Below are 17,422 nucleotides of genomic sequence, written 5' to 3' on the forward strand. Positions count from 1 at the left end.
TTAGCTGTTGTGTCATTGCTACTTTCTTTTTCTCTCGCATCCACAATGTTTTAGAATTCTGTACACCCTAGCTTTGTATTTAATGTATTATGCATTGTTTTTCACTGTATTTAATGTATTATGCTTTTTTGTATTGTATTTTGTAAAGCGCTTTGTGAAGGTGGTCCACTATGAAAGGCGCTATATAAAATAGATTGATTGACTGATTTAAAGCCCACCAATCCCATTGAAGCACCAGACTAAAAATGTTATTTTACCTAAAACGGAGAGTTGGTTTAAATCGAGGTCCAATTGTCTACTTTGTACTGTAGTTTCTTTTAATTTTATAATTCAGATTTTTTTTTTTCTTAAGTTACGGATGATGTAAAATAAAGTCCTAATAGGCTTTTTAGGGGTTGCACTGTATGATAGAAACATAAATAGACATGGCCACCTTAATGTCACACACTCACAGAATTATCATCTCGATGGCAAAACATGAATGGAAAGCAATTGGATTCATAGAGTTTTTGTGCAATAACATTATTAAAAAAAAAAAAAAAACACCACACTAATGAAGCCATTATCAATATCTGGCTTCTAGTAGAAGTACACCCACAATCCTCTGAGTATGCAAAGTACTGTACAGCATTAAATGAGAGCCAGGTGCATCGTTGTTTAGTGTAATGAGAACAATGCAGTAAGATTTACTTTAAGACAGGACTTGGAGGCTGCCCATCACTGTACATCATTTAGAGGAAGCAGTCCCTTTAGTAGATTTCAATGCCTCAAACATAGGAGTATTAAGTATTAATACTTAGGAGCTAAGCTGCTTAGCAAGTCAGACATTAAAAGAATTACAGAGTAATCCACCTAGGGGAGACAAAAAGTCAGTAGCATAAAGGAACCCTTTGTAAATCCAACAATGTATGAATTTGTGGTTCACTTACAATTTTAAGAACACACTCATGTTATTCATTTTTTTTTAAACCCTGACTGTTGCCTACAGCTAAGCCAAAGGCTTTTTGTGCCAAGTCAGCTCTCTTGGTCTGTATGTCATATGACTTTCTTTTAGACTAACACATGGTAAAAACACACACACAGTTGGCTGTGGACTTTTTAAGTCTGCTGTTTCTAATTTCTGCCACATCACAGCCCAGGGTGCTTGTAGGAACAATTGATTAATTTATCATTTGAAATATTTAAGTTGATAACATTAAAATATGATTTAAATTCAGAGAGATTGAAGACTTACTATGAATGAACACTCACACTAAACACAAGGAAAGTTTAACAGCAGCAGTTTATTGAATACAGAAATATTAAAAATAACAGAAATCTCAAAAGTCAGAAATAATTCTTAACATAACTTATCTAAATATACTTGCCTGCAAATAGCAAGTTTACTTTAAAAACTCTTTATGTGCATATATGAGGTAATCTAATTTACCGTTACTTAAAGGTTCATTAAAAGTTACTTTTCATAAACACTAATTATTCAGTTAGCTTTCAGTGTAACTATATTGTCCTACAGTATGGTCCTTCATGATTTTTCTGTCGCCAACGGGATCAACAACACAGTCCTTATGCATTGTCCTCTTAAATTCTTCAGCCATGCACATGGCCCAGCACACAGTCTTTAGTTCTTATGTGATGCAGTAGATTTGGACTTGCTTGTCAGAATAGTCCCTGTTAATACACACCAGGTATATATCCCACCCTGACGGGGTCTCTCTCTTTCTGGTGAGTAAATGGAATAGGGCTACCTTGTCGCATTGTTGAGGCAGAATTTCTTGGCTCCTTTAAGACCCAACTTGGCAGAGCTTTGAGATCAATCAGCTACTAGGAACCGGGCAAGCTTAGCTGGGCCAAATGTCATCCTCTCTTTCGTAAATATTCTTAGGTCCATTCATATTTACTGGACAATAATGGTAATGGAACTTTTTTTGAGAAAATCATGTAATATAGTTGTGTACCAAATATTAAAACAATAAGCCATATTAGGTCAGATGTCAATGTCATGGTCACCAATAAACTCAGCATAACATGCAAATACTGAATGAAGCCAGTACCTCACACGGTCTCAAGTTCGGCTTTGGCATGGCAGCAGTGTAAAACTACTGCCAAAAAATAAATAAATAAACATAAAATAAAATAAAATCTTGTGCGATACCCACAGTACATCACATGGCTGCCACCAAATGGTTAATTCTTAGTCAATATTACCCACAATGAACCTTGGGCAAGACAATCATGAACTGAATTAACAGACTGCAATTGCAGCCAGGTAAAGGTCCCCAACAATATTGCCTATTGTAAATATGAAGTCTATATTTCCAAGTGTTGTTCAAAGGACATTTGACGTGTTTGTCAAGGTAGTTATGGTAATAGATTTATAAGTGATGCGAGTACAGAATGGTTTACCTAGACATGCTGAAATCAATGGGACCCTTTAACTTGACTTGAAGTTTAAAGATGAACCAGCTCATAGGAACTAGATGAGCATTGATGGGCTGGATGGCCTCCTCTCGTTCGTATTTATTAGACTGTGATATACAAGCACTAACTTTCAAGACTTCAGATGTCTCAAGATTTTTTTCAAAGTACGGATTCACATACAAAATGGGGCAGATGCAGATTCAAACCAGCATGTTTAAGTATTGGTGTCACTGTTCAATTCCACTTCAAGTAAATACAATTCTGGCCTGGATATATTCCCAAAGCCCTGCCAGTGAATCTACAATGTCCTGCTTAAATATCCACATTACAAAAAAAATAATGAATCTGTATTCCTGAAAATAATATTAAAATACTGCCTTGCATTGAACTGTGAAATCTACAATTAGCCTTGTCCTAAATAAATGCACAATGTAATCCTAATCCAGTGAAAAGGTTAAATAAACCTTGGGGTTAAACCATAGGCTTGACAACTGGACAGACGACATCATGTAAGCATCATACAATAGAGAGAGCCAGTGCACTGAGCTGATCACAACAGCAGATGCATGTTGTAGCTCTTACACATCACTACTGTGGAACTGGCTTTCTTACACAGTGCCATAGGCAGTGACTGGATAGACAGCTTGTCACATATTACAGTCTAATAATGTCTTCCAATGCACAGCTGCAATTTGGGCGATTCTTTACATTTTACTGACGTTTCCATTTGCCTTTGTTTTGCCATCGAGATAATAACTGGAAGTTATGCCTTGCCCAACTTCCAGTTGCAATCCTTTTTTAAAGGGACAAATACTTAAAGTGGATTTGAAGAAATGCTGTGTAATAAGACAAAATGATGATTGTAAACTATTTAGTTAAAAAGTCCAAACACATGCAGTTGTTACTTAGGACTACTTTGCTTTTTATAGTGTGTTCAATTATTAAAGTTCCTGATTGCATCACTAAATAAACCTGGTTTCAGCAGGTCTTAACACAGTGCTCAGTTGTCTATTTGGACTGCACTGTCATCAGAATCGCTTAGGCGAATATGTGAATCATGGGGCAGGCGCTCTATAACAGGGCAAGACAAGGCAAGTGTTCAAAATACCATTTCAGTGCAGTATTTCTATTTTCTTTTTCACATCTTCACTCCATTTATGCGTCACAGAATCCAGGGCAAGAGCCATTCGCTCTTGCACTCACATTTGCGCTATGATCAGAATACAGCCCTAAGAGTTTTAGTCTATAGACAGTAAGAGTTTATTTAGAACCCACATATTCTCATTTGGTCACATTTCTGTGCGCAGAAAGCAGGTACTACTTTGCTCTACATATTTTTCATAGCAATGCATCTACCGATTGAGGCATCTCACGTCATTTAAAAGGTAAATGAAGCCCCCCCAACACACAGGCCTAAGTGTGTCTACTGTTTATTTTGGGAAAATATATATTCAAGTCAAACGAGGTTGTATTCTTGAAGGTCTAGTTAGTTCAAGAGGCTGTATTTTCATAACTATATACATTGCAAGATATGTTGTTTTCTGATCCAATTTTGCAATGAAACATTATTGCATGACAGTCAGGCGGCTATGGCATCTCACACCTTGGGTGGGTGTAAAATCACGTCACACACACCTCCCTGTATCTATTTCTTGCAGGAGTGCAGCTGTAGATAATTTAAAGGGAGAGCTTTGCACACTAATATATGGGTGTTCAATGCTGTTGTTTTTTTTTTTTTTTTTTTTTTAAATATTAAACTATTCATTTAGCAGATGACGACTTGCACAGAAAAAGGGAGAATTGACCCCGACGTTTTGATGATGAAAACTAAAAGAAGGAGAGAGGCGGAAATTAATTGTGGGTCAGTTTTTATTTTAATTTGGTTTAGTAACCCCCTCCCCAATTCTGAAAAAGTGAAATGAAATGCAGGCACTGCTGAACATTTAACACAGTTGTTCTCTAAGAAAACTGATTGAAACACTTAAAGCTTTGTCTTCTTTGGGTCATGCAATAATGGCATGCTTGTACTGTTTTAAATAAAACAACACCATGATGTAGTGCTTTTGTTCTTTCATTCAGCTTGTTTTCTCAAGGCATTTAAACGAAATCTGTATCCTGCAACACAAAACGTTTATTTGACAGTCAGATTTATTAAAAAGTGTTTAGGCAATCTGTCAAATCTCCGCCATCAAAACATTTTTTTAAATGGCCTTTTGGCCAATAACAAAACAGTTGTAGTTAGGCTTATCTGGTCAAATGATTAACACTGTATATAAACAGCACTACTTTTTATACATAAATAACAGCACCAACACTGAACTAAGACAGCGTTTTGTGTCATTTGTAATATAAAAGTGTTAAATCTTTTCCAAAATTCAATCAATATTACAGTAAAGCTTCCCTGAAAAAACTGTCAAATCACCTACCCTTACTATTTGTATTTGCATATCCAGTTTCCTGGTCTGCCGTTGCCCTTTGTGCTTTCCCCCTCCCCCTCCCCAGAATGTGTTTCATTTAAGTACTGTAAATCAACATGCAAATGTTACAAAATCAACATTTCAGGTATGGTCTCTTGGAAACTAGGGAGTTAAAACACAAAACAGTTAGTTATTTTTTCCATCACTAAGCTTTAGTGTGCATCTTGATTACAGATCTTAATTTCTCTCTTAAATATCTGGGAATGTTTTTTGGCCAAATCCCAGAAAAAGACTCCAAAAAAACACAAAGAAAAACACTAGAAAATAAAACATGGTTACAAGTCTAAGGTATTGTGAGGTTAAAAAAAAGTGTAATTCTGTGTGGTTATAGAAAGAACTGTGCCAGGTGTTGTCACAAAATGGAAAATACTTACTGGCTTTTGTTTTTTAGTTCTAGTTTCCAAAATGTCATGTTGCATTGAAAGATCGGATCTACTGTATGTTGCATAAACTGTTAATGTGCTAAGAACCAAAACACAATTGTAGGGCCCTGTAAATTAAGTAAGTAATTAGTTGGACATACCTTGCTTTCTAAAAAAAAAAAAAAAGGTATAATTTAAAGTTATGATTTTATTCCAAAGCCTATTGTGTGTAGCCTCTTTTTCCTTCTCTATTCCTTGTCATATCAGCCCCCACCTCCACAGTATTGGCTGACTGACAAATCTTCCAAAAACATTATAACTTTTAAAAAGGTTTAAGAAACAAATTACTGGAAGTAAAATACAAAGTACAAATGTATCCCTGAGGGCAAATTTACATTTTCAGTACCACTTGTCCAATTGGGATTAAACTTGTTTCCATATCAATTGTCAGGATCTGGGAATATAGGAGTCTGCCTGAACTGGATGGAATGGTTTTTAAGTAAATGTGAAGAAAATCTGTATTTTTTTTTGTGTGTCCAGAGGTAAAAAAAACAATGTCTCAGAGAAGTGGTTAGCAACTGTAAATGGCACATTACATTACTTAGAGAACCAGAGTAAACAACAGTGTGCCAACTCTTAAGCCAATAACTTGCTTCACACTAAAAATGATGCCGAGATGGACTAGTACAGTGCTTGGCCATTTTCTTTTAAACTTAAGCTGCCATTTCGGCACTGTTGAAAGTAACATGTTATGAGAATTTGTATGCACAACATATGCATATTTCACAGCCTTGTGTGGAAGTCCTGTGTATATTTTTCACTGGATTTGTCCCGAAGCAGGTGAATCTCATTATTTTACAGTTCACTGATCTGAATATCTACAGGAGGGATTTCCTGGACAGTATGCAATGCAGTTTTCACATGTCCCTTTATATCATGTGACAAATGGCAAACAAATAAATAAATATACTGTATAATACACAAATATGGTTACAGGACTCCAACTGCATTGGAGAACTTGCTGGCTTTGCCATGAGCATGAGTGTGCACCTGAGCACAATCAGATGTAAAAGGTCATAGATTTAGGCATACCTAACTTGGCTGAAAATGATTGAAATCAATTATTATACTTTTTTTCTTTCTTGGTTTTCTCTGAACTACAAAATAAATTAAGTATGGTTTAATTGTCTACTTTAGAGAAAGTAGTGCTATAGTTTAAAACACATCCCACTGGAAACTATATCAACCCCATTAAACCAATGCTACATGCAGCAAGCTACATCGGTTCTATAAGATTTTAGTACTTGTATTTGCACTGAACTGTAGGAAGAGATAGATAGATAGATAGATAGATAGATAGATAGATAGATAGATAGATAGATAGATAGATATTTTTTTTAAATTACCATTTCTATTTTCTTTCTTGCTTGCTTTGGGAATGGGTTACCTACTATGGTCATGTTGTTGATGTTTAATCATTGGGGTCCTAACTTGACAAGTTTTGAGATCAATCGGCTTCTAGGAACCGGACGAGCATAGATGGGCTGAATGACCTTCTCTCGTTCGTAAATCTTCTTATGTTCCATGGCAATCCTCCATTTTGAAGCATTTTGAAGATTCAACATTGCCTTCTAGTTTTAGCATAGAAACTGTCGCCTGCATCTGGTACAGCGTACTTCAGTAAGGGGAGCAGCTGTTCTTTACAGTACAGTAAAGAAATGCATTGATCAGATTTATTAGAAATCATTTAGCGCCTTCGCTGAAGAAATCGCTTCTGCTCCCACAGTTACAAACTTGTTAAATGGCATTCTTCTCATCAAAACATAATTAATAGTTAGTGTCAAATACATTTACTTCTGGTATCAAAGACTAATTTACTCTGGTCTTGAACTACATTTATAGCAGTGCTGTGAAACCAAGGCTTTCTCCTTAATATACTAGAATTAGATTGTGGAAAAAGTATTAATAGAACATTTCTTAAATCGAAGCACATTTCATAATATACCTCTCCCCCCCCCCCCCCCCCTCCCCCCGTTTCTCAAGACCAAGATTTTTTATTTGTATTCAAGCATTACAGTACATGTAATTAGACTAATTATTTCTACAGATGGGTTGAAAGTACCGGATTTAAATTGTGACTTCTGCCAACCTCAGTCAGCCTGGCACATTACAATATTTATTAGCATTCAGAAAAAAAAAATCCTGCTACTTCTGTCTGTAATCCAAGGACATTCACAGAAGAGGAGAGATTTCTCTTGACTTTCTTCACTGGGACAGTCAAGTTTAAAATCTCTATTTCTTTTAGTTGAAAGCAGAGATTCTGGAGACAAGCACAGAAGAACAAACAGACTGGGACAAGCAGAGGTTACTGTCTGTAATCTTGTGTTCCTTTCGTTTTCTGCCACTCATGAGACCTTATAAAACTCAACACAGCGTTTCTCTGGAAGTTATAGGATCCTTCCTTCAACCTCTGTAGCATAAAAATAATACAATACAAGATTCCAGGCAGTAACCCAGTCCCAGTCTTTTCATTCATGGTTTGTGTGGCCCAACATTGCTAGAAGTCAATGCTTCCATTAATAGAACATTAAGAATCTTCAAATGGAGAGTCAACTTGCCATTGTTCACCCATGAGGTGAATGGTACTCTACAAAAAGGGGCACTCTCACTAAAATGGAACGAAATAACATTCTAATGAGCAAACTAAGTTTCATTTAAACCAGGCACTCAATTCCCAACAGGTTCTGGAAATGCCATAGCTAGATCCTGTAAGCTGATAACCAAGTGCTCCATTTAACAAAAGGCTAGAATATGCAGTGCACTCTATTGTAGTAGGACATGCACACACTCCAGACAAACAAAGAAATAAAGCATATTTCTAATTTATGCAATGCTTTCACTTTTCAAACATTTAGTAGTTGTACTGTATATGTACTGTAGCCGTGCACCCTTGTCAATAGCAGTGTGGTGGACACAACATGGCTAGAGAAAGATTAAACAGCAAGTCAAACATCACGTTTGATCCTCTTTCCTTCGTCTTCGTATAATGTTTGCAATCGTTGTCAGTGGGTTCTGTGGCTCCAGTATTGAGTAATCAGTCTTCCATTGTCTCTTCCAGGTTTTAGCACTGAACTGCCTTCCTCATTCCATTCAAACCATGTGACAATGTGACCTTTCAACTCACTTGCAAGTACAGGAGGCCAGCCAGGTACAGTATTACTCTTTGAAATAAACACTACATTCCATGGCTGCATTAGAAAAGAAGAACTGCCTTAATGATAATCAACAGGAAACTGGTTTATTCTACTTGACTTCCTCCAGGGGATTTGTTAACTTTCCTTACAGGCAAGGCACCTAGATGTATCCAGCCCTGCCTGGCTGAACAACCAATGCTACCCTGAAAACAACTCAAAACACCACAACTGGACAGCTGCCTATTTGAAATATTGATTTTCACTGTACGCTTTACAGTATATAAACATTTGGTATCTCTGGTGTATAAAGATAGGTATAATGTGGGTATGCTCTGGAGGAAACTAAATCTTTATATGAAACTAAACAAAAGAATGAAACTAAACTAAAGAAAATATTGGTAGGAATTCACTATAATATAGCACAGATCACAGCAAATGGATTTCTAGAGGAGTATTAACAGATCTTGGTTTAAAAAAAAACACCTATAAAAGATATTTTACATTTGTCAGAAGTATAAGCAATAGTGGTATGTATAAATTCCACATGTTATTGGGCTAGTCTAATTCTGAGTTGACACTTCACCCAGTTAACAATACATGAGACAAAACTGCGGACATGTAAAAAGTATTGAACAATTGTAAGTGCTGACTGTGTGATAAAGAAATTATTTCTAATTGCATGATGTGTTGTATCAACTTGAACTCACCAGGAGCCTGGCCAGTGGAGGCTGCTGTAGCGTGACGAGGTAAACCTTCAGACACCACAGCCAATGCGACACTCCCTGTGGAATCTTAATTAATGCTTTTTCACTGCTGAGAAATATCTTTGTGATTGCCGAGGGCAAGGCATAACAGTGGAACGTGACCAGGGAAACATCTCAATTAGCACTATACACGATCAGATATCCAATAATACTGTCTTAAGCACAGAGCTGAAAGAGCCCATCCCAATCAAGGCCAATTAAGCTTAATTAGTAGTGGGGGCCCAGGCTGTCAGCAGATTGTGTGTCCCAATTGTTTTTTGTCTGCTGAGAAGACTGGCAGTGGATACAAGCTCAAGTGAAGTAGGTTTGGAGTTCTCTCCTAAGGCCCTTGTAACAGGAGGTTCATGTCAAAACATGCTTTATGTTTAATGCTGCCCTTGACACAATGCTAGGTTGTGATTCTGCTCTCTTTTTAGCAGCCAACTAGTCCCAAAGATCGTACTAAATTATGTTTCTTTTTTTTTTTTTTTTTTTTAGACTGTACCTGCCCAACACCACATACATATCAGCATGTATTTAATTTCTTTGAAGCTGGGATTAAAAGCTAATTTGTTCAATGCTGCATGACACAAGACAACTTTCAGGCAGACTCATATATTCTGACAATTGATACGGAAACAAGTTTAATCCCAATTGGATAAGTGGTACTGAAAATGTAAATTTGACATGCATGTACAGTGCAGATAAGACAGATGCAAAGACATCTCTGTATTATAAACCCAGATTTTGATGCTCTCCATAACTAGTGTCCCAACAAAGACTCAATTTAAGATTTTGGCTTTCGGTTTAATTTTGATTCACTCATTTGTATTCACTGATTTTACAGATATCAATTTGTATCTAATCTGTATACATCATATTCATTTTGAAATTTTATTCCAAATGTGTTTTTTTTTCTTTGCTTGTATCTGTAGTATGGCAATGAAACTTTAAGTTCACATCTGGCTTGCACGGCCAGAAACAATTTATTCACTTCCTCAAACAGTGCTTCATCAAGTTGCATATCAAATGTTACTGTGTCAGTGTTGGTTTGTGAAGTTTTGCTATATCTTATAATACAGCACCTTTTCACACTGCTTCACTGTCTCAAGCAAAGTCTGAGCCTTAAACTTGAACGAAGAGCTACAGAAAATGATTGCTCTTTATTAAATTATTTTTAACCAAGTTAGAACTGAATAATGCGAACAATGTAGAAAACCTCCAAATCCTGCTGTACTTTATATTTTAAGAAACGAAGGAATGATCGAGACATCAGTGACAGCCATCTTAATTAACTTTCGAAAATGAAACATGTAGGCCTATTATTACACTTTAGCACTAATGGTTTGAAGCTGCATTGCCATAACTGGTGTCCTAATTAGATTTGAATCAGCTCTTGCATTACATTATTAAGTAATTCCATTTTAGGGCAGTTATGATATTAGGTCAAGACAAGGAAAAAGCATGAGGTTTTCCAGTCTGCAATTGCATAAAACTGTATCATCACAGACTAATGCTGCAGTTTTAATAGCCACTTTATAGCCTTTCAATAGACTACTGTAGACTGGATTCAATGTGCACAACTTGATCTGTTTGGTTTGCAGGAAATATGCTCCAACAAAGGCATCACTTGAGAACAGGTGCTAAACCTTCAATAGTGTAATTCTAAAAAAGACAGAATAGGATTACTTTTCGTTTGCTGTTTAAAATTGTATATCTAACTGGCTCAAAAAAAGTAATTCGAGACCAAGCTGACAGAACAGCTGTGTGACAGGGCAAACTATGGTCTACAGTTTATAAAGCTTTTAAGAGATCCAACACAACTAGCTACAGTACACCAATATAACAGCTACAGACCAGTCTTCATACCGAACTTAACATTGCTGTGACACCATCTCTGATATCTGCAAAGTAACGTCATCCAATTGCAAGGCTGAAGTCAATCATTGTATATAACACAATGTACGGGAATAAGCCAACCTTAACTAAAAAAAATATATATATTCAACTGATTGAACACTTTCCCCATGTGTGCCACTGTATGTATCGTTTATCAAGTACAGTAGTACCTGAACTACAGCTTAACAAAAAGGGTAGCCTAAACTTCTTCCTGCATTACGTACCAATTTTTAACTGAGATGTATTTTGCACATAAACCTTCTCATCTGAAATGACTTGTGGCAGAGAACCTGATTCCGGTACTACTGGTATGTTTTTCATGTTAACCAACTGCTCTTTGTCCTTTGCAGCCGACCACAACCTGACTCTCTGCTGCTGGTTCCATATAGGGGCAACAGGCAACTGTAATGGTCTGCTCTCTGAACTCTGCTAGTGCATGAAAGACTAACTACATCCCATCAGGGCAGAGACAGAGTGTGGGGAGGAGTGTGATTGATCTACAGCATTCCACAGAGGGCATCCACAGGCTGACAAGAACGATGGACAAGAGCTCCTGTATACTGCATTATAGTGTATTAAACTAGCTGTAGAACATCTGCAAGGGTAAGGTGTTTTTGGGAGGGCACTATTGCGTGCCCAAATGGAGAACGCACTTGGCTGAGGAGTATGGGGTATTAATTCTACTAAAAAGAAACAACCGTATGACCAACTGTTTCCTCCTAATTCACGCTGCAGATTTTAGTGATAACCTTGCAATGGCATGGTTTGGGTGTGTCCATCAGGAACAAGTCTTTCCTGGCTTCAGTTCAAAATCAGACAGTGTTCTAACACCCATTCTAAATCCTGTACGTTTGCAACTCAGTTAATTATAAGACTAAGTGTTACTGGCAGCAGGAATGTTAGGTTCAGCTGCCTGTTGGCAAGGCTAAATGCCAGTGAAGTGTCAGAAAATGATCAGATCACTTTTACTGATGTTTAGTTATATCTTCCAAGGTGAATATCTAAAATAAGAAGCGACATATTCACCATGAAAATTTGACTGTGTGCAAGTAAACACATCACATCCAAGGTAATGAAGTTGAAATAATACCTTTACCGCTTTTAAATTAATGACAGGATGAGAGCTATGACAGCCACCCATCAACAACCACCAATGTTCAGTCTTATTTGCTTACATGCAGTAATGCAAACTACGTCCATAAATAAAAAGGATTACAATAGTCTGAGCTTTGAGATTCGTTAAAGTTACAGGATGGAAGGTAACCCACACTAAACACATAAGGTTTAATGATGAACTGTGAAACAATGTGAACTGTTTATAAAAGCTACTGAAACACACGAGGAACTGTAAAGTCATAGGGTTCTACAGCCACATGGCTTGGACATTCTATATCAAAAGCTAATTTGAAATAAATGGTTTAAATGAAGACCAATTAGAATATTTCAAAGCAATATAGAAGCAGACAGATTGCCCACACAGTGCTGTTCTTCTGACAGCCAGGGCATGAAGACACCAATTGTTCAGGGCTCATGTCGAAATGTAACAGTTACACAGCAAATCACCATGCCATGCATCCACTGTATGGACGTGTGCAAGTATGAAGTTCAGGCGATCAGACAGATTGGCAGGTTAGCTCTCGTTTATGAATGCGTGAGCATAACTTTACAATATGTGTTTGCAGCCTTACCTCCAGGTATCAAACCTGTTTGGCAGCACAGCCAAGGTGTGCACTAAGACATTTTGTAAGCACCAGGTTTTTCCTTAGCAATACCAATTAGTAGAGCCCCCAATGTAGCAGCAAGAGACAATAAACACCACTGCTAAAACACAATATACAGTACGAGCTATACATCTGGGAAAGTTTGGAAAAGTGTCCTCTCTTATGAAAGCAAATGCATTGCATTCCTTCGTCTACTTAGAACTATGTTAAACTATACTAATGCACAAGAACCATAATGTCAAGTCTGACCTGCTATACCTTCCTGCAGCCTAACGCACAGCATATTGATGAATCCTATTATAAAACTATACTTTCACCTGCAGCTGAAACAGTATTACAATTGTACAGTAGTTCAGCTGGGGAGCTCTAAAGAGCTGTTTGTCCAATTATGACCAAACCTGAGAAGTATCTTCATTAGCTCAAAATTACTCATCATAATCTGGGTTATATTGAGGCACCCTTACATGTTTAAATAGATCTGTAGAACCGTTTATCCTGTGAGGATGAAACAGTCTAGTGCAGCACGTGCTACTTGTTTACTGTCAGTTCACTCCCTATGCTCTGCAGAACGCGTTCACAATCTTGCTAGTGCACCTTTCAAGCGCTTCACTCAAGAGGCATTGACGTGTCTTTTGATGGAGGCCTCTGGCGGTGCAAGAAGCTTTGGTAGGTTTACTTATTTCTGAATCAGATTTTTTTCTCTCTCTCTCTCTCTCTGGAGTCTTGCTCCTTGCATATTTAAATCTGACCGCTGCTTAACTACTTCTGCCTCTTACAACCACACAATGGAAACGGGGTGACAAGTATCCAGACGAACAGCAGCAAATACAACAAACACAGCACCCAGATCAATTTTAAAATCAGAACAATAACTGCTTCAACGCCCAAATAAAGTCGTCCTGATACCACGACTCCACTGGCCAAAGACTACAGCGGAAACTCGTCTGACAATATCGTGAGAACTTCTGTTGTACCGTAGTATAAAGATCAGTCAAATCGTGACACACCAGCGGTAGAACAGAAGCAGCCTATGACTCCGCTGCTCTCCATCATTCAATCATGTTTGAGTAGCCGCGATCCACTAATGACACTTGGCAGTTCTATGTCCTCATCCCAAGAGGATCGAGCATTAATATATGCTGAGACCGAGTGGCCTAGTACTAAACATCCTCTGCTCTTCTCAAAGCAGTGTTATCCCGACTCACCTCCTCCGCTTGTTTCCTCAGCGCCTTCTCCCGCTCGTACTGTGTCATGAGCTGTTCGTTGTCTTCTTTCAGCAGTTCCAGCTCCACTTCGTGCTCCTGGTTCTCCGCGAACACCGAGTCCAAGTTCTCCAAGACGGCCACCACCAGCGGCATGAGATCCTTCACCACGTCCTCGTCGTATTTCCCGATGAGACGCTCGAACTCGCGGTAAATGGAGCTCGCCAGGCCCGACACCCGCTCCGACATCATAGCCGCCGTGCCCGGGTCGTCCTGGTACACAACGCTATCCTCTAACTCCATTCTGTCCCAGCTACGGTCCGACCTAATTTATCGAGCTTTGAAATGCAATTCAGATCTGATATGTTTGATATAAAAACCAGGACGAGTAGTAGCAGTCCCTCCCTTAAAGGGACCGACGCTTGTATTTTCCCTGCACTCTTATTCTCCCTGTGCACATCTGAGTTGTTGACGAGACCATCACGTGATGACGCCACAAGTCAGATTCTAAATCAAGCAGGGCTGGGATTTGGAATAGTGGATAAGGATCAGAATGGGTGTGATGTGTCACTTCCCTAGAACATGTTTATGTTTAAACACGCCTTCCTGTTTTTATTGTATGCACTTGGGCATTTAAATCATTTTAAGACTGACACTGTAGATATAAATTTTATAACACCCGACTTTGACACGTAAACACTATTGCCTGTCTCCTGCTTCGGTTTCTCCAGTTTTTAGGCGGAGAGTGAAAAAGGATGACTTAATAATGTGCGCTCTCTGCTGGGTCAATCCCGCAACTGCAAGCTGTTTAAAAAAATAATGCCGTGTTGTCTCCTGTGAATTATTAGGCATGTCTAATATTTTGCTGCATATGCCACAACATTACAGGTGACAGAATTTGAAATAAATAAAATAAAAACTTTAACATACGGTAGTGTGCAAGTTTATTAGAACACCCCATTACTTCTGTAGTTTGTATTTTTTTGTGCATATGAAATCAAACCTGGAACTGAAAATCTTGTCGAAAAATTGTCAGAATAGGCAATTTTGTGATTGTCTCATTGAATTGATGACTTTAGTAGGCCACACGTGCAATTCATTTAAAATAGTAAGAGAAAAGGAACACATAACCACAAATTATAAAATGCATACGACTTTTTAGAAGCTGTTTAAAATGGGATATTTGTTCTTTCTAAGAAACCTATCCTTGAATGTTGCTTTATTTGGTGTTAAGTAATATTTTGGATAGACTGTACCAGCCAACATAAGCCTAGTTCTGGGCTGGCTAACTCATTTGCCTGTGCACTGTATGGTAGTCATTAAATGAATTGAAGTATTCCATAAAACCTCTCTTGCACCTCCATTAACTACTTCTTTCAAAACTGCCCATTTAAGACCTATATCACAAATGGGAGTGCACAACAGGTACGATTTATGGAATTACTGTGTTAGCTACAATCACTTTAATGGTCCCAAATACAAGACGGAGGATTTGCAACCCCTACTTAGAATTAGATTATATCAAATGGTTCTATTTGGAACTCAGCGTGTATAAATGATTCTAAATAGAACCTTAACAAATTAGGGCTGCCGAAGAAAGACCAAAACAACACATGGTTCTATACAGAATAGCCAGACACTCTTTTCTAAGAGTGTATAACAAAACCAGAGAATGTTATTATCCCTTGTGGAAGGGGGTATTATAGTGTAACTTAATATTTTTTGAGAAGGGAATGAATTAAGTTTGAGCATAGTGCAAAATTGCAAGTATGTAAAAAAAAAAAACACTACTAATTATAACTATGGTACATTCATTTTCATTTTCAAATAAATGTGGACATATACAAAAATACGACATAGTGTTGTAGACATATGAAGTTTGCACAGAGATACTTTCTGCATTTCATTTTGCTTCAAGGGCAAAAGTTGCATCTTGCACATTTTTGCATATGCCAATTGCTGCAGGCAGAGATGCACCGGCTCCTTCTGCATTGATACAGCTTGCCAGCATTCCACATTGCACTGATATCAGTCCAAATGGCAAACACATTGTATACCAACGCATCAACTATACAGTAGAAGATGACCAGTGGCCAGCGGACAGTCACGCATTGACAAGTGTAGGTTGCTGTCAGTTTATCCAGGTTGTCAACTACCCCTTTGGAGGAATTGTAGTCCAATATCATCTCTGGCTTCTTGTCATCCCTGGTACACACTGTTGCATCCATGTGCATCATGCTCATCACAATAACATCCTTGCTTTTTTTTAGACAGTATGAAGCAACTGCTGTGCTTTCTGTAAAAGCACATTTTGAAGAGTGCACAATTCAGTTCGGCATTTTTACAATCTCATTTGGAAGCTCAGGCTTCCAAGCATGATCAACTTGCTTTTGAGTAGCTCACCACCAGGTCTGTAGGATACGAAGACGTTGTCACACGTGACATTAAGACTTTCGGGTCCTTGAGTCATTTCCAACTCTACTCAAATCTCCTGGTTTCTTTTAGGTGCTTCTCCAGGCAGTTTCGCCATGTACACCTGAATATTTCATGCATAATTGGATTTAGCACTGCAGGTTGTCCATGTTTGTATGGCATACTTAGCAGGCTTGTTAGGCACATGCTGCCTAAAGTGGCAGCTTCCTGTAACATTTGGTCCTGGGTTTGGTCCTGGGCTGTAAAGCAAAGGCAAAATATCTACACATTTATCCTATAATTCCCTGATAGCAGCTAATTAGTCTCTTTAACATGCGTGGGCTCTGATATCACGATTACCAAAGCGAATCATTCTAGCAATTATGTAAAATGTTTCCAGTGACATAGTGGCTGGAAATACAGCCCTACCCGTTTCTGTATTCCACGAACTAGCAGTTGCTTCTCCTATGGATCTGTACACTCCAGCTAACAAAAGTAACCCAGTGTATGCGTGCATAACAACATGATCACGTTTTTTCCACTCTGCACCAAGTACACACCTGCCTTCCAAGCTGGTCATTTCCAGTATTATATTTTTGATTGCTGGTGGTTTGAAAAGATCCAATGCTGATGCTATATCATGAAACCGGGTAACAGTATATCTGGTAGACCCAGGAACCATTTTGATGACATTGAAATTTGACAGTCTACCTTGATTCATAAGTGGAGATGCTGCCAAGTGACCAAGTGAAAGCATTTTATTTTCTTCTTGCATACAAAACTGCAAAAACACCTTGGGTCATATTGTTGACCAGAGGCATTATTATGTCAGTTATAAAAATAAACAAATCAACGTTATTTCTTATTTTCTGTCGTGACCCCCTTAATTTTCACCTGTTGTACTTTCATTCGAAACAGAACATATACAGATGCTGTTATAAAACCCGTTGGCGCATATGTATATATATATATATATATATATATATATATATAT

General features: G+C 37.9%; 1 protein-coding gene across 5 annotated transcripts in view; it reads right to left on the minus strand.

The window, feature by feature from the left end:
* Window positions 1-14,541, minus strand: part of LOC117423324 (C-Jun-amino-terminal kinase-interacting protein 4-like) — a 72,783-nt gene extending 58,242 nt beyond the window's left edge. For 2 of the 5 annotated variants that reach the window (XM_034038900.3, XM_034038887.3), the window contains exon 1: window positions 14,020-14,541. In XM_034038900.3, coding sequence (XP_033894791.1) covers window positions 14,020-14,319 — 300 coding nt within the window. In that variant the 5' untranslated portion in view covers window positions 14,320-14,541. The remainder of the gene's footprint in view (window positions 1-14,019) is intronic. The other 3 variants (XM_034038895.3, XM_058989912.1, XM_034038899.3) reach the window with 3 other exon arrangements.
* Between the last annotated feature and the right edge of the window lie 2,881 nt (window positions 14,542-17,422).

This window comes from Acipenser ruthenus, chromosome 17, assembly GCF_902713425.1.
Source record: "Acipenser ruthenus chromosome 17, fAciRut3.2 maternal haplotype, whole genome shotgun sequence".
Taxonomy (NCBI): domain Eukaryota; kingdom Metazoa; phylum Chordata; class Actinopteri; order Acipenseriformes; family Acipenseridae; genus Acipenser; species Acipenser ruthenus.